Here is a 25,139-nt window from a genome sequence, read left to right on the forward strand (position 1 = left end):
CTTGTATACATACAGTAAGAGTCTGCTGGTGAGACGGCTCAGTCAGTAAAGTGCCTGTCTTGAAAGCATGAGATTCAAGATTTTGGATCACCAATACCACCGCAAAAACTGGTTATACCTGTAACCCTCGGATTCTTGAAGGTCACTGACTAGCCAACGTGGCCTCGTCAACAAGCCTCAGGGTCAGTGAGAGACCGTATCAATAACTAAGATGGAGGGCAAAGAAGCCGCCTCACACTGACACCTGGCCTTCACACGTCTAGGCTATGATATTCATGCATGCATAAATGCATGTTCTCTTTTTTTTCCTCGCTCTCTGTCTCTGTGTCTCTCTCATACACACAGACACACACAGCATATAGTGCATTTTTAAATTTATTTTTATTTTTATTTTTGCTGTTGTTTTGAAATTAGCCTCTTGCCTTAAACTCACTATGTAGACCAGGGTGGCCTCAAACTTGAGATTGTCCTCCTGCCTCCTGTGAGTGCTAGGATTTCAGGAGTGAGAAAGTTTTCATTTTAAGGGAGCCATTTCAGAATTTTTATTTATTTTGTTACTAGAGATTAAAATCAAGGTGATACATGTGTTGGGCATTTGCTCTACCACTGAACTACACTCCGGCTCCCTATAATAGAATTTTAAATTACTCTCGGTGGAGGATATAGGCAGTGCCTACCTAATGGGTAATTTTATAGTGTTTTTAAAAATACATCACAATTAAATATAAATTGTCCAACTTAATTTTTTTTATTATATAACATTAGTCCCTTTTTTCATCATCACAAATACATAATCCAAATACACAATTCTGTGATGACTTGTTGCAGTTTACTGGATCATGCTTTCTATTGGATACAGTCCTCTTGCTGTTTTAATTAATACTCTCATGAGTAAAAGGATTTTACTATGCAAATGATTTTTATCCTGGTAAATTCTTTATATTTGAGATTAACTCTCTAGAACAAGCAGTTGACTGCATGAATCCAAATGTGGGCATTTTGAAGATTTCATAGCTTTCTCCCAGAATTCCGCCTGCCCACAGCCCATTCGTAGTGCATAAAAAACCTCAGTCTCTGTGAGTGTGTTATGTGTGTGCCTGTCTAAGTGCTCTCAGGGCAACTGTGCCTACTTGTTTTAAGCCATATGTGCCTAAAATGGCTAAAAGAAAGATAGACAGATAAAAAGGAAGAAAGAAACACAGAAAGCTCCCCCTTCTTTATGTGTGTATATGGGAAGGGTTTTAGGAGAAATAAAATTTTAATATATTTTTTTTCTAATTGCGTCTTCAGGTCCCTGGAGAATTACAGACAATATAGGAAAATGAAGGAAGAAATTTGCTCTCGGCTCAGGAAAATGGAGACAGAGCTCAGGCAGTCCATGTCCCCAATGCCCAGGTCTTATAAAGAAGCTTTAGCACGCCTAGAACAGAGCAAGGTAAATCATCCGTCTGCGGATGGTCTGCGAGAAGACCCAGAGGACAAGCAGGTGGTGGCAGCAGAGGGCACAGTGCCGTGGGATCTCCAAACACCCATGTAAAGAGTCCCAGCCAGAGGTGGGGGCGGGGGGGAGGGAAGAGGGGAGATGAGGGGATGATTCGGACCCCTTTGGGTGATCAGATCCACAGTGCATCCTCCCTTCCCCCGTAACTTCCTGCCCTGTGGACTGCCTGTCTGATTTTTCCCTTTCTTGGTGTTTGGAGCTGGGCTGCTGGATCTATGACAGAACAGCATCTGTCATTTCCTGTACCATCACTAAGCTGTTTACTCATTTATTTGTTTATTTATTTATTTGAGGCAGGGTCTCCTGTATCCCAGGTCTCTCCTGCCTCTACTCCTCCCCTACCCTAAGTGTTGAGGTCACAGGCAGGGGCCTCCATGTCTGGATTTACTTTAGTTTTGTTTCATTTATTTCTGGACACACAGTAGACAAAGCGCTCTCTAACTTGGATACATCCCCAGCTGTGAAACAATTTCGGAGTTTGCTTATTTTCATCTGTTAGACTCTGTGCTGCTGTGTTGTTATGCCTTGGGTTTCTAAGTGGTTTTTGTTTATTTGTTCATTTGTTTTGTCTTTGTCTTTGTCTTTGTTTTGAGGCACAGTCGCACCGCATAGCTAGGCTGGTCTTGAACTTGCAAGCAACCACTCCTGCCTTGTCATTATGATCTGGATGAGGCCATCCATCTACCGAAAAAAAAAAAAACAAAAAAAACCTGAACAAACAAATCGAACACTCCTAAATGTTGTGTTACCAGTTGATAGACTAAGCACCGTGTACATGAACTTGCAAAATATTTACGTTTAAGAATATTTTCTTGGGCTAGAGAAAGATGGCTCAGTGGTTAAGAACACTGACTGTCCTTCCAGAGGGCCTCGGTTCAATTCCCAGTACTCACATGGAAGGTCACAATTGTTCCAGGGGATCTGACAGCCTCATACATGCAGGCAAAACACCATTGTACATAAAGTACAGAAACAAAACAAAACAAAACGGAAAAAAAAAAAAGAATATTTTCTTACTCTGACAGTTTTGCTTCGAGGTCGTATTACTGTCCCCTCCCCCACTCAGCCCTAAATCCATGTAGAGTAGAATGCATAGATTACTCTCAACCTGACCCTGAGTGACTTTCAGAGTCAAGACAAGGATCCCGTCAGAGTTGAAGAGTATTAAAATCATTAACTGGCCAGGAGGAATGGTGTGGCGCACACCTTTAATGCCAGCACTCAGGAAGGAGGCAGAGCCAAGAGTATCTCTGAGTTCAAGACCAGCCAGGACTACATTTTATAAAAACCTTAACAGACTTAAGGGTGACATTCCAAATGAGGTTATAGACCGTGTATCCCTCCGATTGTTTTCTCTTGGAAGGCCCTAACCTCAAATCTCCTGTCCGTCAAAGAAGACTTAGTGAAACTCCGTCGGCTCCTCAGACACCTCAGCTGCAGGTGCACAGAAAATGATGGCACGTGTGTGCTTGGAGTGGCCTCCGCTCTGTGGGAGAAGTGGCTGGGTTTGCTGGAAGCCGCCAGAGAGTGGCAGCAGTGGAGTGGAGAGCTGAAGAGGGAGTGGAAGTTCATCAGTGAGGAGGTGAGGCCTTTGCTCTCGACGCGCCAGCCCTGCAGCGTGCAGTGACAGGCCGGCACCCCTTCGCTGCGTTCAGGGTCGTTCACGTGTACGTCAGTTAGACACTTCTCACGAGCATCTGTGCAGGTCAGGCCTTACAAAGAGCCTCTGAGGAAGCGCGCGCCCTCCTTTCGCCTGGTTCTGGGGACCAAAGTCAGTTCCGCAGGCTTTCGCAGCAAGCGCCTCTACCCTGTGAGCCAGCTTGTCAGCCCTCAGATGATTCTTACTAGAAAGGCGACTATTTTGCTGGGTAAGGCCTTAAAAATCTTCATTGTGAAGATGAGCTAATCCCTAAAAATAACTGCCTTTGCGTTCGGTACGCTAAAGGTTAGAGCTGAGCAGTGCGCATGATAACTGACTAAATTGGAAATCAGCTCCAATTGTTAAGTATGGAAATTAGTTACAGTTGTTAAGCGTGGGCCTAAAATGTGAAATGGGGTGCTTTCTGAACACTGTCCCAAGGAAGACCTCTCTGATACCCGTCAATCACAGATGATAGCTTAGTCGTGACTTAGGACTTACGCATTACATATATTAAGAAAGAAAATGAGAAATAACAAGAGATCATAGTCTTTGTTAATCATTCCATAGTGACATGGATAATTGAGGTACAAATCAGAATGCGAGTTGAAAAGGATCCTTCCTTCATTTCGAAATTAATGGCGAATTTTCCGAAGCTGGAAATGTAATGAGCCTGTACTTAATTGGCGGGAGATCACCTGCGCTCATCACTTTCCCATTAACCTACTTAGAACTTGACGTTCTTGAAATCAGTGTTGTTTCAGTGGTGCCCTCGGGGCTTAATCAGTGAACAGCCCTTGGATGTTCAAACCGGAGGAAACTGTCAGTTCTGCTTTTGTTCGGGCTGCTAGCAAGAGTTCCTTCCTGTCTGCCATGATACCAATCCCTGAGCCCCAACACTGGGCTGAGGAACCACTTCAGATAAGTGTCCTGGATCTTTGCTTTGGCCTTAGTAACTACTACTACCACCTAATAGATAGGGAAACTGAGGCACTGGTTGATTTTTTTTTAAAGTAGTAACCCAAGAGCCCCAGCTGCAGACTGAGACCTGCAGGCAAGCCCCTGTTGGATGGGGCTGTTGTTGGGGAGGTCTTACTCACAGTTAGAACCTGGCAGCCCAGCTATAACCCTATACCTAGTGGGCACCCAGGAAATATTTGTTGAGGAAGGGCATTTATTCAGATCCACACCTAGACTGCTCTCTAAGCTTTCCCTTTGTTGTCCCACTACTCTTTTATATCCATTTGAAGTCATATGGGATTAGTTGGAATCTTACTCACTTCATTCTTTCTCATTCCACGAACAGTAGACCAGGCTCTGATGAAAATTCACTCCGGACTTGCTGCGTAGCTGGGGGTGACCTTGTACCTCTGACCTTTCTGCCTCTGCCTCCCAAGCGCTGGGGTTACAGATGTGAGTCACCACAGCTGGTTTAAACTGGGCTGGAGCCAGGGCTTTGTGCATGGCACAAGCATTCTGCCAACTGAGCGCCATCCCCAGCCCAACAGAGGCCAGCAGAAAGAGATGACCTGTGGTAACAGTGCAGCTACTGAAGCGAGCTCTCACAGTGTGCCTGGCTTAGGCCCTCCCATCCTCCAGCGGTGTGGCCCTGCTCCTGTCCATTGCTGTGGTGCCCATAGAGTGCTGAAATTCCCTCCTGGAAGGAAAAGGTGTGATTGACTATTGACGTTCCTGCCTGGAAGGAGCAGGTGGAGGGGGTCACTGAACCCGCACTAGAGCACCCAGCCTCTCCCCTCAGCCATGTCTGTGTTTTTCTGCCCTAATTGCCTGTGTCCTCAGCGTCTAGGGGAGGGGCTAGAGGGTGTAGGCTGGGGAAGACCTACAGGAGGAACGGTCTCCATCTGTGTGGTGTTCCTGAGGCCCTCCTCCAGGGGTGGGGGGTGGTGAAGACTTTCCAGCTTGGGCTGCTTTGGGGTCATCCAGGCTCCTGGATGTAACCCTTCACTCATGCTCTGTGTAAGTAAGCCCAACAAACTCATTGGGTCCCTTGAGCGAACTTCTGTGAGACTGTGCTTCGGTTTGTCATTAGGACTTCAGAAGGAAGGGGTTTTTCTTAGAAACTGGTGGGGGGGTCATTCCCCCCCCCAGAAAGTTTTAGCAGCAATACATGAAGTCAGCAAGACTCAGTAGTGTTGAGTGACTCACCCAAATTCAAACTTACAAGAGGATTCAAACTTACAAGTTGCCTAATCACTGGGAGTCTAGGTTATGTGCTATCTGTGTATGTCCGATGTACGATTGTGTGGGTATAGATGTGTGTTAGTGGAGATCAAATCAAACGCTTTGTGTGTACTAGGCAAGTACTCTGCCACTGAACTGCGTCTCCAGCCTGGTTGTATGATCTTTATATGTGTAAAATTTATTTATTTATTGTGTATACAACATTCTGCCTCCATTTGTGCCAGAAGAGGGCACCAGATCTCATTATAGATGGTTGTGAGCCACCATGTCATTGCTAGGAATTGAACTCAGGACCTTTGGAAGAGCAGTGCTCTTAACCTCTGAGCCATCGCTCCTGGCCCCTGGCTGTATGATCTTAACGCAGCTCTTGTTCATTCACTGAAAATGATGTCATTCCTCTATCTGCACAAGACTTACACATGCAAGATTCTGCTAGCACTGTTGGCGCCTTTGTCAGAAAATACCCTGACAAGAGCAACTTAAGGGAGGAAAGGTTGGTTTGGGCTCAGGGTTCAAGAGTACAGTCTGCCATGGCTCCTGACGGCAGGAGCTTGAGGCAGGTGATGTCGCATCTGTAGTCTGGAAGAGGGCAGTGATGACTGTTGGTGCTCAGCTGGGTTTCTCCTTTTTGTTTAGCCCAAGGCCTCAGCTCTTGGATGGTGCCACAGAGTTAGGGCAGGACTTACTGTCTCAATTAGCTAATGTAATCAAGATGGTAGCTCATAGGCATGCCCAGCCACTGTCTCTGATGGTTTTAGATCCTATTGTGTTGACAGTCAATATTAACCATCCAGTAGCTAACCAATAAAAACTGCTTTTAAACTATTATAACCATTCACTATCTTTATGGAATAGACAATTTAACTAGGTAGATTTTTTTTAAATCAGTTTACCTTTAGATTTGAATTTTTTTCTCTCTCAATATAACACTTTATTTTTTTAGGCAAAAATGTACTTGTTATCATTATTGATATCCTAATTATTCTCAACTCTCAACATTACACAGTCTAGAGTCATCTGAGTAAGCCTCAATGGAGGGATTTTCCATGTCGGCCTGTGATGATTGGCCCAGCCTGCTGTAGCCCTGAGCTGTATCAGAAAGCTAGTTGAGCATGAGCCTGGAAGTGAGGCAGAGAGTGGGTTTCCTGCACTGACTTCTTTCAGTGATGGACTGTGGTCCTAGAAGTGTATGATGAAACAAACCCTTTCCTTTCCCAGGTTGGCTTCGGTCAGATTATTCTTATCACAGCAACAGAAAGGAAGCTAGAACACCTGATTTTAGAGTAATAGTTTTTATGCTTTCGTCATCATGATGTGCTGGGGCAAAGTCCTCTCTTTAGAGATAACTGGGGATAAGAAGCTGGCTTCTTCTTACTCGGTTGAGTCCCAAAGCCGTTTCTTGGGACTTCTTCAGGTCCCAAGATTTTCACTTTCCTTCTCTCTCTCTCTCTCTCTCTCTCTCTCTCTCTCTCTCTCTCTCTTTCTCTCTTTCTCTCTCTCTCTCTCTCTCTCTCTCTCTCTCTCTCTCTCTCTCTCTCTGTGTGTGTGTGTTCAACTATGGTTCTTCAATCTCTTTGCCTCTACAGTGAACCTTACATTTTATTAGGGTTTTATTAGGATTTTATGTCCAAAGAAAGTCAACAAAGGGTACAGAGATTTTTTTTTCCAAGGGAAAGGGCAAGAACATATTATGGTGATTGTTTTCCTGGCTCGGGGGACTTTCTTTAACAATTAGCATGGAGCTGGCTGACTTTTGATTAGTACATGTAATCACATGACTACCAACAAAATAAAGGTAGCACGTTTCCATCATCACTGAAAATTCCCTCATGCCCTGGGTGTTCATTTTCATCCCCCCAAGCAGGATTATTTTGGGTGGGTGGACAACAGTTAACCATTCACAAATTGAGCATTTGCCTGGTTGCCTTCCAGTTTTGCAGCTGAGGCTGGGCTTGCCAGCAGGAGGTGTATTCTGGGAAGTGGGGCCAGGTTGGCGGAGAGGCGAGCTGAAACTGAAAGGGCATGTGCTGTTGGCTGTTCCATGCTCTTTGGGGTCGTCGATTTGTTCACTTGTGCTCATTGTACCAAGTGAAGCCCCACTAAGTTCTGGCTTCCTGAGGAAGCTCCTTGAGCCCCAGTAATTTTAGAAAATTTAGGTCTACCATTAGTCTCCTGCCAGTATTGCGGTATTCCTTTATTAGTATGATGGTTTTAAGCAGGAAGGTGTGAAATGTTGTCCCGTTCTCTGGTTCAGGTATAGCTGCCTGCCCGGGAACCAGGACCATGGTTTGAGACAGTGCGAAACACATACTCTGTAGCTGAGTTTCTTAGGGAGGGAGCAGTCTCCCTCTGTACATGGTATATTGTAGCAGCTGGGGATCCCGCCGTATCACAGAGCCCAAGTGACAGGGCAGCAGATACCACCCCCTGTATCTTCTGGAGGCTTTGGCTCATTTTCCCCAGAAAACATCGGAAGCATTGTTGGTGACGGATTTGAACAGTAATCTGAAGCGTAACATATATGACTTCCACAATCCAAAAGCCCCGCCCTGTGGTATCTCTCTTTGTTAGCCATTGAAAGATGGACCAACTCGACCAACTTGAAGAAGCATGCCTTAGATTTGGGGGACGCTGGAAGCTTATGATCATGATGTCGGGGTGCTTGCATCTTCATAGGTTTTATTTTCACCCTCTGGTGTATCCAGAGCCTTGCCCACCTTTTCAATTAGCATGATGCCGTAAGTATAGTTGTCTGATGTAGTATTTTATGGTGGCAAGATGGGCCACCGTTTGAACATAGAGTTAGGAGGGCAGAATGGTATAAATGAGCCTTGTAGCTAAAGGGAATGGACATGGGGCTTGGGGGAGGGGAGCAAAGAACGTTTTATTCAGGAGCCTTTGAGGCTGTTCCCCATGTCCAGGGCCAGTGGAATTCCTAGTTTCTAAGTAGGTGTTGTAATAAGTTACATATTTCTAAGTTTTGTACATACCAATGGGTGGTAAACACAACTGGTTCAGTAGTCCCAGTGGTTCTCCCTTTGGAAAGCGTCAGGTTCATAACAAACTGCCAGGCTTAGTTTTACAGCATGATGCAGGCTTTCAAAGTGAAAGAGAAGAGACGTGTAGGAAAATTTCCACATCCAACAGTAGCCCAGCCTCTTGTGGTGGGGCCATTCCAAGCACCTCGTGTAGATCTCATATGGACCCCGCTCACACCAACAGAAACCTCCAGGGGAAATAAGTCACTCTACTCAATAGCATTTTCCCAGCCCGTTCACAATAGCATTTCCTCATCTGAATCACACATCTACATGCGTGGCAGCTGGGAGCCACAGGATTCTTGACCGTAGAGGACGAATATTCCCAGCTATGTTGAACAAATAATGACCTTGGGCCGGGATATGGCATTAGGAATGCTTTAAAGAGAGGGTATACAAAACCTGTGCTCGCCAAGGTAGATTTCAGATCTCAAAATCTTAGTGCTTTTCTCTTCCTCCTTGCTGGCATTCATTCAATCAGATTGAGCGAGAAGCAATCATTTTAGAGGCTCTTCAGGAGGACCTTCCAGAAATTTCCAAGACAAAGGATGGAGCTCCCACGGAAGAACTCTGCCAGCTGTGGGACTCTCTGAACCAGCACGAGGAGAGTGCGGAAAAGCAGCTGCTGCTGCTGAGCCTGCTTCTCCAGCGCGTGAGGAGTATCCAGAACATTCCCGAAGGCGCGGCAACTGTGGAAACCATCCCGGCATGTGAAGAGATTAGGTCTATGCAGGAGCGGTGCAACAGGTAAGATTTGTAAAGAGATTGTTAAGAAAGTGATCTTGGCTGCTTCTGTTCAAAGATAGAAGATACACAGACGCTACCACAGAATCCACACCAAGGACTACAAAGGGAGCAGAAGAGACGAGTGATTGTAACGGAGACATACGTACACATTTTTCTATTTTGATATTGCCTTGTGAATTGCTGGTGAACTTTCCCCCTCAAATTTGTGTTGTTTTGCATTTTAGTAATACCCATTGTCTGTAGGAAATTTCAAGAATGGGAAATTACAAAGACCAATGTGCAAATCTACTTTCATCTCGCCACGTGGCAAAACACCCTGCCAATCACCCTTTGCTTGCTTTTCACTGTGGTGATTGAGATTACAGTGCTTACACTGTTTGTAATCTGCTGAGTTGTTTATCCCCAGATTGTTTTTGTCTCCTGTGCCACTGAGTGTCAATTTAAAAAAAAAAAAAAAAAACATACCTGTGTAAACAGTCTATAATGTTGATATGTCACGGTATGTTTAACTAAACCCCTTTAAAGATCTTTTAAATTTTGTGTAATTGGACTGTGTTTATTGTAAGAGCCCCAGCAGTGGATGTGCTCATGGCAGGAGGAAAGCAGCAGCTTTTCTCTCTCTTCTTGGTCGCTGAACACCTCCACCTGATGGCGAAGACTTTCCTCCCCCATACTTGCCGAGCTGATACCCTCCTCCGCACGCAGCTCAGCTCTGCTGCGCTCTCTCTGCCCAGACGCCACGATTTGAGCGCTCAGTCTCACAGAGCTTCAGATGTGGGGCTTCTGACTGCCTGGCCATTGGAACTCCCTCCAGAACCTTTCGTAGTTGCTCACAGAACTCAGGGAACGACTTGGGTTTGTCCGTTTATCAGCGGAAGTTGTAATAAATGATACCGATGAAGAAGAATGTGGAAAAGATGTGTGGGTCAAGGGGTGTGAGACTGGGACGGCTTCCCGGTCCGCTGCAACGCGTGACCCTGTGGGCACTTCTGTTCACCAGTCCAGGCGCTCTGACCCTCCATAAGATGATAGAGCGGCTCTGAGACGTACAAGCTCCTGGAGGCTACGTTCCATATGGTGGTTATAGCATTGACCAATAATGGTCAGCTCAGCCTTCAGTTGCTCTCCCCTCCCTAGGGGTTTGGGAGGGTGCTGTGGAGCTCCGCAATCACAATAGTTAGCTCTCACCCCATGAGGCTATCCAAGGAGTCACCCAGAGACAGGACACGCCCTTAGCACAAGAGCTCTGTCTCAGGAATGAGGCCCAAGGTCAAACGAAGAACAGATTCTCAGCCAGGTGTGGTGACACGCACCTGTAAGCTCAGCTTTTATGGGGTAGAGGCAGCAGGATGGCAGCGGGCTCAGGGCTAGCCAGGGCTACATAGTGAAGCCCTGTTTCATAAAGAGAAAATAGAACAAGTGATTTTGTAAGGAGGAAAACAAAAACCACAGAAAGCCAACAACCCCGTGTCAGACCTAGAGGGCAGAAACCCAAGTATAGATGTCTATTGCGCGACCATACCACAGATACCAAATAGTTCTCGAGAAAGACCTCCCCACCACGCACACAGTTGCCTGCTCAGGAAATGGCTCAACTTAAGAAGAACCGGGCTGGCCCACCTGTGGCTAATGATGTATGTCACTTCCCATGGGATCTGTCACCTACGTCTCACTTCACGTGGGACAGATGGCAGCTAGCAGAGGTAGTTGGAATATGCAGAGGATATACGTGGAGACGAAAGTTTTGGGGAAGCTGTTTATTGACTCTGTTTGATGTTTGACGATTGGTATATGAATCAGTAAAAACTTGTACTTTTTCTCCTAGTGAGGGAAAGGGTATTTTTGAGAATTCTTTATGAGTTCTATTTTGATGTTTTCTTTCAGGCTTCTTCAGACAACTCAAAAGAATAAGGACTCGGTTCAGACCGAAATCCAGGCACGGCATTTTTTCATAAAGGAAATAAATGATGTGAAGCATTTATTTGAACAGATCTCAACTTCTTCCCAAGATTTGGCAACAGAAGGCCATCCAGAAAGGGCAGAACGGATAGAGGTAAGCGAGGGGGAGGGATGAGCCTAAGTGGCTGACACTGGTCCGAGCGCAGAGATAGCTGGTTAGCTGGATTGGAGGGGTGATCTGGGGAGACCAGGAGGAAGGAGCCTCGCGCAGGCTGTGTGCTGAGGCAGGGGAGGATGTGCGTGCTTGGAAAATGGAGTGGAATTGAAGCCATGCTGGGAGACAGGTCACTCTGAACTACGCAGTCCCATTCGAACCATGTTTCAAGTGTGTTTGGTGACCAGAGGCCTCGGCCTACACATGAGGAATATGCTTAGACCGCTTCTTTTGTTTGGGCATGGTGTCTCAGCTGGGAGAGGTGCTGTGTCTACACTGAGGATCACTTTGAGAACTCATTTCTTCAGAGTGGCTTCCTATTCTTAGTCCAAAAATGACTTTGGGAACTTTTTTTTTTTAAATTTTTAAAGATTTGCTAATTTTACATATACATAAAACATTAACATTTACTTTTTAATGTTAACTATTTTGTGCATATGAGTGTTTTGCCTGAATGTATGTATGTGTACCATATGTGTGCCTGGTGCCCATGGCTCCTAAGAGAAGGTATTGGATGCCCTGGAACTGGAGAAATGGATGGCTGTGAGCCCCCGTGTGGGTACTAGGAACCAAAATTCAGGTCCTGTGCAAGAGGAGCCAGTGCTCTTAACCACTGAGCCATCGCTCAGCCGCTCCCCTTTTTAAATTTTTCTGAGCATGTGTGGGTGTTTGCCGGAGCAGGCAAGCGGAGATGGATCTCCTGGAACCGGAGTTATATTTGGTTGTGGACCACCTTGTGGGGGCTGGAACTGAACCTGGGTCCTCTATCAGAGCAGCCAGTTCTCCCAACCACTAGACAAGTCTCTCTGGGGACTTGATGCAAAAGCCTCACTGACCACAGAGCCCTTGCTCATCAGCGTCCGAAAGGGAAAGCCCACTGTCGCTCTGAGATGTTTTCTTTTCGGAGGAGCCGGTGTCTCCGTGTGGCTGAGACCTGCCGTCCAGCCTGGGTGGAAAGAACGGGATGCTTCTCTTTGGCTTCCCCCCTCTAGGCCTGTCAGTCAGCTGAGGATGGGCACGAGGAGCAGGGTGAAGCATGACAGGCTGAGAGTGGGGACAGTTCCTCAGGGCTGGGACTCTCCGCAGACACCAGAGAGCCGAGGGACACAAAGGCCCAGAGAAGTCAATAAGTAGTTTTCCACTCAATCTTTGGGAAACTTTCCCAAACAGATGAGTTTCTCCTTTATAATTACTGCAGGAGAACGCAGATCAGATTCTGTTTCTAGGCCACAGCCAATGGACCATTTGTTCACAGGGCTTTTATCTCCTGAAACCTACATTCTTTACCAGGAACTGGAACCCTCCCTTTTGAAAGGAGCAGGCTCTGCCTGGCTGTCTAATTACATGAAACAGACACTTTTGCTTCAGGCATGGGGCTCTCAGTGGCCTTGACTCATTGTGATGATAATGCTGGAAGAAGTAGAAATAGCAACAAGTTAATAACAACACGGAAAAACCTTTGCAACTTCTGGCTGCTTGTTGCTTTTCTGCTGACTGGCGGCAACTGAGATCCGGTCAGTCCTAGAGGCAAGAAGCAGAGGCTGTTCTGATGTCTTTCAGAAGACACTAGAGTCTGACACCATGAAGAGCTATCAAGTTCAATTCTTACAAATTAGAAGGCATCGTTTGACTAAACCCCCGTATCTCTGGGGCTTAATCTGCTTGTATCAATAGGGGGTTTTTGTCATGTAAAGTTGGCTTATTTAAATCCGAGAGGACCCTGGAAATCTGCTTTCACTTTTTTTTTTTTTTAACACGGGGCTAAACTCTTTCCCAGGTCCTGTAAGTATTGAGACTCTGTTGATGGTTTTAGGAGCTGCGAGGCGTTCTTCAGAGAGGCAAGCTGACTTTTGAGAGCATTATGGAAAAGCTGCGCATCAAGTATTCCGAGATGTACAGCATAGTCCCCTCGGAGATTGAACCCCAGGTGGGAGAGTGCAGGAGAGCGATGGAAGATGCCCACGACAAGGTAATGAGCACACACGTGCGATGTTGATGGGGTTGGGTGAACGGAAACAAGAAAGTACTTTGGTGTCAGTTCTTGCTTTTCTAGTTTCAGCTTGAAATAAAATTGCATAGGTGGCAGATAACTAGTCTTTTTTTTTTTTTTTTTTTTTCAGATAATCAGTCTTTTTTCACCAGGGGTCTCAGACGCTTAGTTTCCCCCCTTTACATTTTAATAGTTCGTGGTATCTTTTGCTTGGCTTACTGTTATTATGATTTTACATCATTATTTATCCTAAAAAAAAAAACTTTTAAAACTGGAGAAATATATAATATTTTACTTCAACAAGTTCTTCTCCCCCCCCACCCCGAAACATGTTGAAAGAGCAACCAAGGGCAGTGGGAATACAGATTTCATTGCTCACCCAGAATAGCACTTCAGCATGTGGTGTCTGTTTAACGGTGATGTTGATGGAACTCTCAAAAAGCGTCTTGGGCAAACCTTTCCCCTCAGAGAGTCCAGGTCTGCAGAGAGGGTGTGACATGTTCCCTTGTGCTGGAAACGTGAGTGCTCGGCAAAACAGTCTTATTAGGCAGCGCAGACCAACAGAATGTTTGGTCTGCTGTCCCCAGGAAAGTTCTGTGTTTTGTTTTAAGCTCAGAATACCGACAACTCGGTGAATAGAACAGAACGCCACTGGAAACAGCACTGAGAAAGACAAGGCTCTCCATTCTTAAGAAGCAGCTACTCAGAGGAGAGAGGTGGTAGAGAGGTGGAGGTCACCTTTGTCTTTAAATTGGCCCAAAAGTAAAGTCGGTTATACTGTGTGCAACATTCTATATAGATATGGAGAGCTGTATCGATTTTCTTATAAAACGGAGATACGGACAAAAAAAAAATCAGATTTCAAACTCTGATGCTGGTGTTGGTTATGGTGGCTCACGTCGCCTGTAATCCCAGCACAACAGATGCTAATGCAGGGGGCTGCCACCTATGGGAGGACAGCTTGGGTTGTAGGGTGAGACCCTCTTCTCAAGCAAAACAAACCAATGAAACAACGAACCCCCTGGATGCTAGAGTGTGTCCTCAGCCTCCGTGACAGGTTCTTAGAACGTATAATCTGTATGCGTAAGCGTGCAGTTTCTTAATACGTTAGAACAGGCATTTTGATTAACACACGGTAACCTATCAGGGCTTTTCTCAAGGATCGTTAGTTATTTCTTTTTAAGAGACTACCAAATATTTTGAGAGAAACTCAGTGTTATTTTTATAACTTCATGTGAAAACACCTCCAAAGTAAGTTTATAATTAAAAAAGAAAAACCGTCTTTCATGTTTAAGGCTGGAGTTTTCCATTATGAGCTTGTAGGCTTGTGACAAGTGGAGCTGATTTTTATTGTGTCATGGCTCCCAAGGAATCAAGGGGGTCCAGGCCTCGGCCACATACAGTATCATGTCTGTAATTCAGATGGCTGCTGACCCCTGCCTCATAATCTTGCCCGGTGTGTTCAAATGCTAGTATGATTTCAACCCGCCCGTATCAGGTAACTTCATTTGTTTGGTACCGTGTTACATGCACAGCAAGAAACAAAACATTAATGCAGAATTGAAGTGAGAGTTTAGGGGCCAGGGAGATGGCGCAGCAGTTGAGAACACTTGCTGTTCTTGCAGAGGGCCCTGGCTCGTTTCCTAGGACCTACATGGTGGCTCACAACCATCTTTTAATGCCAATTCCGGGGGATGTGACATCCTCAGGCACCAGACACACACACGTGGTGTACATACATGAGGCAAAATACTCATACATATAAAATAAAGCTGAAAATATTAAGTTGGTATTTTAAAACAGCATTCTTTATTATTGTATGTGGTCTGCGAATAAAAATATAACGTGGAGGTATCACCAGCCCACTGTGAATGGAACCTGTCACATAGAGTCTGGGAATCAGGGGCTTGTTAGGCTTCTGTTAGGCTGGTGTTCCGCCAGCACCTTGATGTGTGGGCTTGGCGCTGAGTTAGCTATTAGGCCGGGTTTCAGCATCTGCTAATGCTTCCTTATCTGCACTGGGGTAGTTTCTGCCTCAGCCGGCCTGTATAGTTCTATATGGGTATTTTATGATGACTTATCAGCAGTAGCTTAAAAAGTAGGAAAATACACTGATCAGACCCTTGGAAAAACAACACATTCAATACTCCTAATCTTTCCTAGCACAAGTTCTTTTCTTAAGAAAAATCACTTAGATTAAGAGAAAAAAACAAATTGTTGTGCTCGGTGGCTAGAGTTTTGGTTTCTAGGAAAACACACACTAGAAACAGCAGAGACACTCCATCCTTAAGAGGTAGCTACTCGGAGGTTTTACCTACCTGGGCAGGAAAGTGGACATCACAGTTGTTTTAATTTAGCCTAACAATAAAGTTGGTCTGGTTGATCACAGAGCTGTGTAGAAGATTTTCCTTTCAAGTCTGGGGTCTGAAAGGAAGCCTTTTCTCCTGCAGAAGTTTTTCCCTATCAATTATTTGATGCTTCAAAGAGCCTCGCTCAGTAATTCTTCCCAATAGAATAGAAATTTTATTTATTTGAATAAACTTATTTCTAGATTCTATTGAAAAGGCATACAGCTGCCGTTTGTTATAGGCTGTTTTTCTGCCCTGTGGCTAGTGCTTTAGCAGAATGGCTTGGAGCCTTCCCACCCCCAATGTCAAAATATTCTACAAGTCAAAAGAGTGAGTGCTGTTTTTGGTGTTTGAACCAGAGAACAGAGAGCTGAAATTGTCTGCAAACCAACTGCCACTTTCTCCCTCGTCACAGATGAGCAGTGAGGTCTCAAAGAGTTCGCCATCCTGTGTCATGAGGAAGAAAATAGAGGAAATTAACAATGGGCTGCACTGCCTTGAAGAAATGCTGCAGCAGAAAAGCAAGAACATTGAGGAAGCTCAGGAAATTCAAAAGGTAACGCACTCCATGAAACAGCTTCAGCATTCGCTATTCTGTCTTGTCCCTGTACCCACATCCCAGACTTGAATCACTTCATCGGCCCAAGGTGAGTTGTTTGGACAGATCTGAGGCTCCAAGAACCTGAACTGGGGCTAAGGACGCATGTCAGTTGATGGAGTGCTTATGTAGCACACACAAAGCCCGGGGTGTGAGCCCCATCGCAGCATGAAACAGGACATAGTGGCACATGCCTGTAGTCAGAGGACTCAGAAGGTAGAAGCAGGGATCAAGGTTTCTCCTGGCTACATAGGGAGTCTGAAGCCAGCATGGGCCGGGGTCCTGTCTCCATAGATAGATGGATGGATGGATAGACGGATGGATGGATGGACGGACAGATGGACAGACGGATGGAGGGATGGATGGATGGATGGATGGATGGATGGATGGATGGATGGAAAAACATCACTGGGGAATCAGTGATGAGAAGAAGGCAACACGCAGTCAGAAAAGGTCGGATGCATGGAAGCATTACTCTCAGGCTTTGCTATGCCGACACCTGTCCTGGCTTCTGACAGCCGCTGACTGGGAAATAGCATTTCCACAAATAAAGGGGCAGTAAGAATCTTACCGTGGGAAGACTGACGTAAAAAGTGAGTCAGTTGGGTCTGAGAAATAGTAAGTTTTTCTTCAGATTGCCAAGGTTAAACACAAACACAAAAACTCCAAACTTACTTCTCTTGTGAAATTGCTTAGGAAAACCATAGATAAGCGTTACTCTATATCCACACTCCACGTTAACAGCCGTCTGTGAATTCATGTTGCCATCTACATTTTAGGAAGCCCTCTAATGTGATAAGGGGCTTCAAAAAGCCAGTAAAACTATAGTGGCTTGGTGCATGCCTTTAATCCCAGCAATAAGGAGGCAGAGGCAGGCAGATCTCTGTAAGTTCAAGGCTAGACTCATCTACAAAGTGAGTCCAGGACAGCCAGATCTACACAGAGAAACCTTGTCTTAAAAAAATGAGAAGGTTATAGGTCCTTAGGTCATTATTAGACAGTCTTGGTTCTTTTCTCTGTGTGGCCTTGGCTGTCCCGGAACTCACTCTATAGACCAGGCTGGCCTCGAACTCAGAGATCCACCTGCCTCTGCCTCCCTGATGTTGGCATTAAACATGTGAGCCACCGCTGCCTTGTCCAGTCTTGGTTCCTAAGCAGAGGAACCCAGGCTTAGCAAATCAGGTTTTGTTTTCCCAAGCTTTTTGTTATACAAATATTAGGTAAGACTTGAAATTTTTACCTTTGAAATCTCCCTCTGCACGTGTATGTTCAGACTTGAATACAACCTATTCATTTCTTGAGTCAAAAGTAGTTGTTGAAAGCCAATGCCTGTTGAGAACTTTCAAAAAAACTTTCAAAAAAACTTTCAAAAACTATGCCAATTCCTAGGCAGTAGACATTGTTGTTAATTTTATTTTTGCACTTGAAGTTGCCTTCTAGACCTAGTACATATGTGTGCCTGAACATGTATACACACACAGATAAGTCTAAATAGTCCTATTTTTATTTTATTTGCTTTGGGAGATGGAATTCTTCCTGTCATCCCTGATCAAATTCCTGATCTTAGGCAATCATCTTGCTTCAGTCTGAGACTAAGAGAATCCATCATCCCAGCCTGCTCAAATAGCCCTTTTAGGACCCGCTGTGGACCTCCTGGCTTTGCACGTTTAGGGCTCTGTGGACCTTGTCTGCTATGAATCATCCTTGGGTACCATCCGGGTCTCCCTGTCTTGCGGTAGCTCAGTTGAAGTGAGGCGGCTGTGGTTCAAATTAGAGAGCGATTCTCAATTTAGACAAGGAGTGGTTGCTGGGTGCGAATGAAGAGGCGTGCCTCATTCACATGTGTGAGTGCTGTCTTGGCACTGCCGTGTTGCCAGTTGCCGCGTACAGGCTAGCCGTTACCCCCGTGGCATCTCCTTTCAAACTAACTCGGCGTTTCCGTCCCTAGAAAATATGGGACGGGCTGGACCACTGGCATTCCAAGCTGAATGAGCTGGACTCTGAAGCGCAGGACTTCGCCGATCAGGACCCAGCCCAGGCTCAAGAATGGATGGATGACTTGATGGCTCCTTTCCAGCGACACCAGCAAGTATCCCAGAGAGCGGAATCCAGAACCTCGCAGCTCAACAAGGTGCAGCCATGGGGCCTGATGGCCGCAGAGCGCAGCGGTTTCCAAGAAGGGCTTAAACAAAGACAGACAAAGGGTGACATTCAGAGGCAGCCAGTGGTGTCCTGTGGCCGGCTTCCCTAGATGCCATAGTGAGACCTCAGCAGGAGTCCAGGCAGATGAGTTTCCCTATGTAAATGAGTGGGCATGTAGAGCGGACTGTCTCCAGGGCCCGGGGAGGGAGCCTGCAGTGAGAAAGGTGCCATTGGGAACAAGATCCCTTTCTCCCGCTAAAGAGTGACTGTGTCTGGTGAGCTCCAAGTGTGATCCAGCTAGGACAGAATCCTGAAACGGGATATGATAGGACCAGGGCCTGATCTGGAGGAGAAAGTACAAGCCCCGTGTTCAGAATGAGGACGAGCTGGGACTAGGCTAGTTGCAGCACTGACTGGGAACCTTTGTGGAGGCAGGAAACTCCTCACCCTTGCTACCGGTGGAGGACAAGTGGGAGCAGCTGGGCTTGTGTCCTCAGCCATGAGAAAGACCCCCAAAGGCCTGGCGTGCCACTGACCAGCGGTCGTTGGCTCCTCACTCAGGGGCCAGCCCAGCCTAGTAACTACTTCCAACAGGCTTATTCCCATCCCCCATAGGCCACCATCAAGATGGAAGAATATAGTGATCTTCTGAAGAGCACAGGGGCGTGGATAGAAAAAACCAGTCGTTTGCTGGCCAGTCCCATCTGCTATGACTCCTCAAGGACCCTGAGCCACCGGGCCAGCACCCTTCAGGTAGGACCCATAGTCTTCTCTCCAAGTCGGAGAACCTCCAGAGCGAAGAGGGGCCTACCCGATTAGCGGCACCTGGGCTTTCCACTCTTCATGTGAAGCGCATCCTTATCGCCAGCCCATGCCAAGGCACAGAGGGAAGCTTGGGGTGGTGGCAGGCCTTAGGCAGAGAGTTCGGAAATGGGTTCTGGATCCTCTCGTCCTGTGGCATGCCTCTTTGAGCATTACAATTGTATATTCTGAGGGCCTCAGTTTCCCCCATCCATGACATAAGACCATCATACTATGTACGTGGTGTTGATGGTGGCCGCTCACGGAGTTCTAAAGTGATGACCACTTTTCTCATTCGCTGGGTACAGGATCTGTGTGATCCCTTCTCCCTGATGTTCTTTTAGGAATAGGAATGAGAGGAGATGGCCACCTTGCCCATTAGGGCATGTCACAGGGCCAAGGCAATGTGGTGGTCATTCTTATGAATACACTGTCAGCCACAAGTGCTTGACTTCATTCCGAGCAGCAGACTACAGAGAGATTCTCCTGCTGCCTTGAAGAAAATAGCAACCATATTTGAGGGCACTGTGGAAGCAGGTCTCCAGAGTGGTTTCTAGAAGTTGAGAGGAACCTCCATCTCTAGCATCTACCCTGTGTCCGACAACTGACTGTCAACAGCTTAATCGAGTCTGGAAGAAAACCTGTAAAACGTCTCCTGTCTAGAAAAAAAAAAAAAAATGTCTCTTGACCTAGAACTTGCCATGTGTGAGGCCAACCTTGAACTTTGATCCTTTGGCTGCTCTGCTTTCCCTGTTAGTCCATTACCAGCTTGTGCCACAGGGCCTTGTTTATGTAGTGCTGAGATCAAATCCAGGGCATCACACAGGCAAGGCAACCATTCTGCCCTCTGCGCTACTATCAAGGCGTTGGACCCCTTCACTGTCCAATAAGCCTTCTTCTACATTGATGTTTTCATATCACAAAACAAACAAAAATGCTCAGCATGAGCATAAGGGGTATTAATGGGAGCACGGGCAGCTCACTGGAGGTTACACCAATGAGGCAATTGACACCTCCGCCCTCAGCAACCACTGACAGCTTTCCCCAGGAGGGAGTGAGGCCTTCTCAGCCCCTGTGCCCCAGATGGCCTCTTGCTGCAGCTCTGTGGCTCTGTTAGCAGAGGCCGGCCTCCCGCCAGGCCTGTGCCCTGGAGCATAGCGACATACATGTCTTTGGTTTTAAGCAACTAAGTTTACAATAGATAGTTACCTGGCATTAGAAATGCAAGTTGGGCTTAACAGGCTGTGCTTTGGAAGACTGTCCTTCCAAGCGTCCCTCAGGTGATCTGGGCCTGTTGGAGAAGGCAGAGCCGAAGGAAGTACCAGGGGTTGTCCAGTACCTGGTACTGACTGGGTTGATTATGAAGGTGGGTTTTCTTTCCCTCACTGTTAGGTCTTGAGAAAGAGTCACTGAGGAATTGCTCCGTAAGTTTCCATAGTAACCAAACCTGGAAGACGGTCTAAGTCACTTATAAATTTAAGATGGCGCAGTATGCCCCTGAGTGGCTGGCTTTGCCTATCTGACAGCTGAGATTTGGTGGCACATTTTTGTCACATGGGAACCTCTGTCAAGAGACAGCATTTTCACCTACTTGTTTCTTTTCCTTGCATCTGATTTATTTTGTCTCCACTCCAGACATACACACACACCCTGGCTTGATTCCCTACATTCCTATAGCATTTCCTCTTTCTACTTTTAATCAGTTTTGTGATTGACCTTTTTTGAAAGTTGTTTGTTTGTTTGTTTGTTTGTTTAAGACAGACAGAGTTTCTGTGTGTAGCCCTGGCTGTCCTGAAACACACAGAGATCCACCTGCCTCTGCCTCATGAGTACTAGGACTAAACGCCTTCACCACCAGCACCCAGTGAAAGATTTATTGATTTTGCCTACCTGTGTCAGAATGCACCATGTGTGCAGTGCCAACAAGAGGCCAGAAGGGGGCACTGGATTCCCAGACTAGGAGTTATGGGTTTGTAAGCAGCCATGTCGGTGCTGGGAACTGAAGTGGGTTCTCTACAAGAGCAGCAAGTGCCCTTACCAACGGAGAATAGAGCCATCTCTCTACTCTCTAGCCTTTCCCCTACCCCAATCCATTCTTTTTTTTTTTTTTGAGGCAGTCTCAGGAGGCCCAGTCTGTCTTTGAACTTGATGTGTAATCTTAGAGACCTCTGAGACTACTGCTTCCATGCCTCAGTACTAAGATTGCTAGAGAGCAATGATGCTCGCTCTCTCTCTCTTTCTCTCTCTCTCTCTCTCTCTCTCTCTCTCTCTCTGACTAAAGTAAGCCACAAGCTCAGGAAAAAGGATATTTCTGCTCCCTTGTGCCAATGATGGAAGTGTCTGAGTGTGAGTGAGTTTCCCACACTGTTTTGGAATATTCTAAATGGCTGGACCGCGCAGAGGAAGCAAGGCAAAGGGACTGTACGGGTTTATTTCCCACACAGTGAATCCTAGTCAATCCTCGAATGGGCAGTAAACACTGAAGAACTGGGCCTGTGTGAAAATCCCTTTTTGTCCTTATCGCTGAAGTAGCTATCCCGGCCCTTGGATATGTCTCAGCAGGCAGTGGTGCAAGCATGATGACCCGAGTTCGGTCCCTGAGGCCCACATGGTTTAAGAAGGGAACCAGCTCCTGCAGATTGTCGTCTGATCTCCACTCACATGCCATGGCATACGTGTGCCCTTCCCACGTGTGTACTGTATGAAGAATAAACACTGAGATACTCTGTTCCATTTTCTGGCATTATTTGTTTTTCCCTTCTTTGGTTTGGGTTGTTTTGTATGTATGCATGCATGTATTCAATTATTTGTTTTTGGTTTTCTTGGTATAACAGAGCCCTTGCTTTCCTGGACTCACTTTGTAGACCAGGCTGGCCTCGAACTCACAGAAATCCTCCTGTCTCTGCCTTTCGAGTGCTGGGATTAAAGGCGTGTGCCACCGTGCTTGGCACTTGTTATTTATTAAGGCAAAGTCTCATGTAGCTTAAATTGGCCTTGAACTCCTAATCCTCTTGCCTCTACCTCTGAAGTCCTGACATTATAGGCATGTGCAACCATACCTGTCCATTCCTTTTCTGTCATCTTAGTCTCTCTTTCTGTATGTGTCTGTTTGTCTGTCTCTCTCCCCTATAAAATTTACTTAAATGACTATCAGTACTCTCCACTAAACATATAAGAAAATTCATTTTGCTGGGCACAGTAGCAATCCACTGTAAAGCCTGTGCTTAGAAGACTAGGTAGGAGGATCAAAAATTCAAGGCCAGCCCGAGCCACAGGGCAAGCCTCCTAACTAATTTTTGTTTTATTCTGATTACACATTCACGTAGCATGATGCACCTGTGGTTCACGCCGTCACTGCAGCCATCCCTGGTTCAGTCTTTCCATTGCCCAGCAATAGCCTGCTTATTCCTCTACCCGCTAACTAGATAACCTGGGTGGCTTCTCTGTGTGTTAGTTGTAGCTGTGTAGTTCCAGGAAAGTGTGGAAGTTTCAGGCGGCCAATGTGTATCATCTGACGGAGTCTGCAGGCGGATGCTGAAGGTGACCCCCGTGGACAGTGGGGTGCCAGCAGGTTTCACTCCAAATGCAGAAGCGGCCAGGACTCAGAGCTTCTGAGACGTTCCATGACATTTCATGCACCTGAACCTGATTCATCAGTCTGATGGGTGTTTCCCTTTTCTTCTTGTTGATCCAGATGGCTCTGGAAGACTCGGAGCAGAAACACGGCCTTCTACATTCAATTTTCACGGATCTGGAAGATCTGTCCGTCATTTTCGAAACGGATGACTTAATCCAGTCTGTCCACGCGTTGAGTGGCCAGGTGGCCGCTTTGCAGCAGCAGGTGGCAGAGGCCCTTCCACACGTCCAGCAGGTGGCAGACGTAAGTGACTGCCGAGATGCAGGTTCCCATGTGCAGCTCATTAGGGACAGTATGCCGGGGGATCACCCCAAATCCTCTGAGAGCGTGCTAGGCAGATGCATTCTTACTTATTTATTTGTTTGTTTGTTTGTTTGTTTTATATATTACATATACAGTGTTCTGCCTGCATGCCAGATTTCATTATAGATGGTTGTGAGCCACCATGTGGGTGCTGGGAATTGAACTCAGGACCTCTGGAAGAGCAGCCAGTGCTCTTAACCCCTGAGCCATCTCTCCAGCCCCGGCAGATGCATTCTTGAATTGGTGTGATTTCTTGGGTTATATTTTACTTTATACAACTCCAGCAAGACGTATGTCCCGCTCCAACATGAAGAATCCTGATAAATAAGAGTGCTGTTTTTTAATTCTGTCTCTGATCCAAGTCCTGGGCTTGATTCTTAGTCACAGAAGTCTTTCCCAAAATGGTAGCATGCTTCTGTGATATTTGATGGAAATGACTTTAAGAAACCTTCTATACTTTGGCAGAGTTCCTTAAATAGTAGGCAGAAAAATTTAATGTAGTTTCATTGTCCTGTTTAGATATGTTCCTATAGTTACTGTAATTTAGTGCTGTTACTTTCAGACTAATAAAGAATTTATTTTTTTATTTTTTTTTACTATTGAGTATCTCCAAACTGCTATGATTTTAAGCCGTCAGCCTTCCTACCTTGTTTTTAAAACTTCCCTTCTCGACAGCATCATCTTCTTCTTCTTGGGTCGCACCTGTCTTGCGTTCTAAGCTCAAGCCTGAGCGCGGTGGGATAGTCAGAGCATTCCAGCGTGTGGGTTTTCCTCACACATTTCACCTTCTTTTTACTAGCGTTTTGCTTTAAGCTTCTCGGCTCAGTTTTGGATGTTGACACTGAGAAAATTAACCATAAGACAAGAGCTCTAGTGTTTAAATTAACTCGAGTGGGCTGTGGCATCACTCAGCACCATTCTGCTCTGTGGGAGCTCATTAGGGGTGGGCAAGAGAGACCATGGCAGGTTTCCAGCTCCTTGCCTGTTAGTTTTGTAAGGGTGCCTTTATCATTTTTTCATTTAGAGTGATGGGCACTCCCAAAATGCCAGGCCTTCTTGCGTTTATGTATTTAAACACATCCCAGAGATGGACTTAAAGAATTTCTAGACACTCAAGAGTTTATTTTTGAAGTTGGCTTGGAAACGTGACAACCTTTGTTCTCATGAGAACTGAAAGTTGGCCCTATGAATATCCTGACTTCACAATGCTTTCTAGTGTGGTGCAGACTGACATTTCGAGGCTGGCCTGTTCTACAAAGCAAGGATAGTCAGGATAGTCAGGGCTTGATACGCAGAGAAACCCTGTCTCAAAAAACCAATCAAACAAACAAGAGGCATGAAATCATCTCTTTGTGTGATACTTAGTTTTCAAGCAGTGGATGTGGCAAATACCCTTTGGTTAAATGCAAGAATAGAATTAATAACAATATATTTTTTATTTTTTAAAATTTATTGTAATATTTATTTATTTATTATGTATACAATGTGCTGTCTGCTTGTACACCTGCACGCCAGAAGAGGGCACCAGATCCCATTATAGATGGTTGTGAGCCACCATGTGGTTGCTGGGAATTGAACTCAGGACCTCTGGAAGAGCAGCCAGTGCTCTTAACCTCTGAGCCATGGCTTCAGCCCCAACAATATAGTTTTCATTTCCGGTCAGTAATGTGTAGTATGTCGTACATGAGTGTGTCTTATTTCTAAACTTTTAGGATGTGGTTGCTATCGAGTCCGAAGTTAAATCAATGGAGAAAAAGGTTGCGAAAATCAAAGCTATCCTGTTATCCAAAGAAATATTTGATTTTTCACCTGAAGAACATCTCAAGCACGGGGAGGTATGCGCTGGCCATTTTTGAAAGTTATATATGTGTGTGTGTGTGTGTGTGTATGTATATGTATATATATATATATATGTATGTATGTATGTATACATAATACTTACTGTCTGCCTAAAAGTATATAATCATAGGGTATGACCCAAAGTGTTGGACTCATTAGAGTAATAGATAAGATTGGGACTAGCTATAAATGCATATTGAAAACATTTTTAAGTGCTCTTGAGGTTTTATTTGTTTTTGTT

At 45.7% G+C, this 25,139-nt stretch overlaps 1 protein-coding gene across 3 annotated transcripts in view; it reads left to right on the forward strand.

Annotated features, from left to right (window-relative positions):
- Syne2 (spectrin repeat containing nuclear envelope protein 2) overlaps positions 1 to 25,139 on the forward strand; it is a 302,588-nt gene that overhangs the window by 154,712 nt on the left and 122,737 nt on the right. For all 3 annotated transcript variants that reach the window (XM_060387664.1, XM_060387667.1, XM_060387666.1), the window contains exons 50-59: positions 1,291 to 1,435; positions 2,865 to 3,083; positions 8,862 to 9,127; positions 11,012 to 11,180; positions 13,054 to 13,209; positions 15,994 to 16,134; positions 18,125 to 18,307; positions 18,934 to 19,071; positions 22,814 to 22,999; positions 24,772 to 24,894. In XM_060387664.1, coding sequence (XP_060243647.1) covers positions 1,291 to 1,435; positions 2,865 to 3,083; positions 8,862 to 9,127; positions 11,012 to 11,180; positions 13,054 to 13,209; positions 15,994 to 16,134; positions 18,125 to 18,307; positions 18,934 to 19,071; positions 22,814 to 22,999; positions 24,772 to 24,894 — 1,726 coding nt within the window. The remainder of the gene's footprint in view (positions 1 to 1,290; positions 1,436 to 2,864; positions 3,084 to 8,861; positions 9,128 to 11,011; positions 11,181 to 13,053; positions 13,210 to 15,993; positions 16,135 to 18,124; positions 18,308 to 18,933; positions 19,072 to 22,813; positions 23,000 to 24,771; positions 24,895 to 25,139) is intronic.

Source organism: Meriones unguiculatus, chromosome 7 (assembly GCF_030254825.1).
Source record: "Meriones unguiculatus strain TT.TT164.6M chromosome 7, Bangor_MerUng_6.1, whole genome shotgun sequence".
NCBI classification, from domain to species: Eukaryota; Metazoa; Chordata; class Mammalia; order Rodentia; family Muridae; genus Meriones; species Meriones unguiculatus.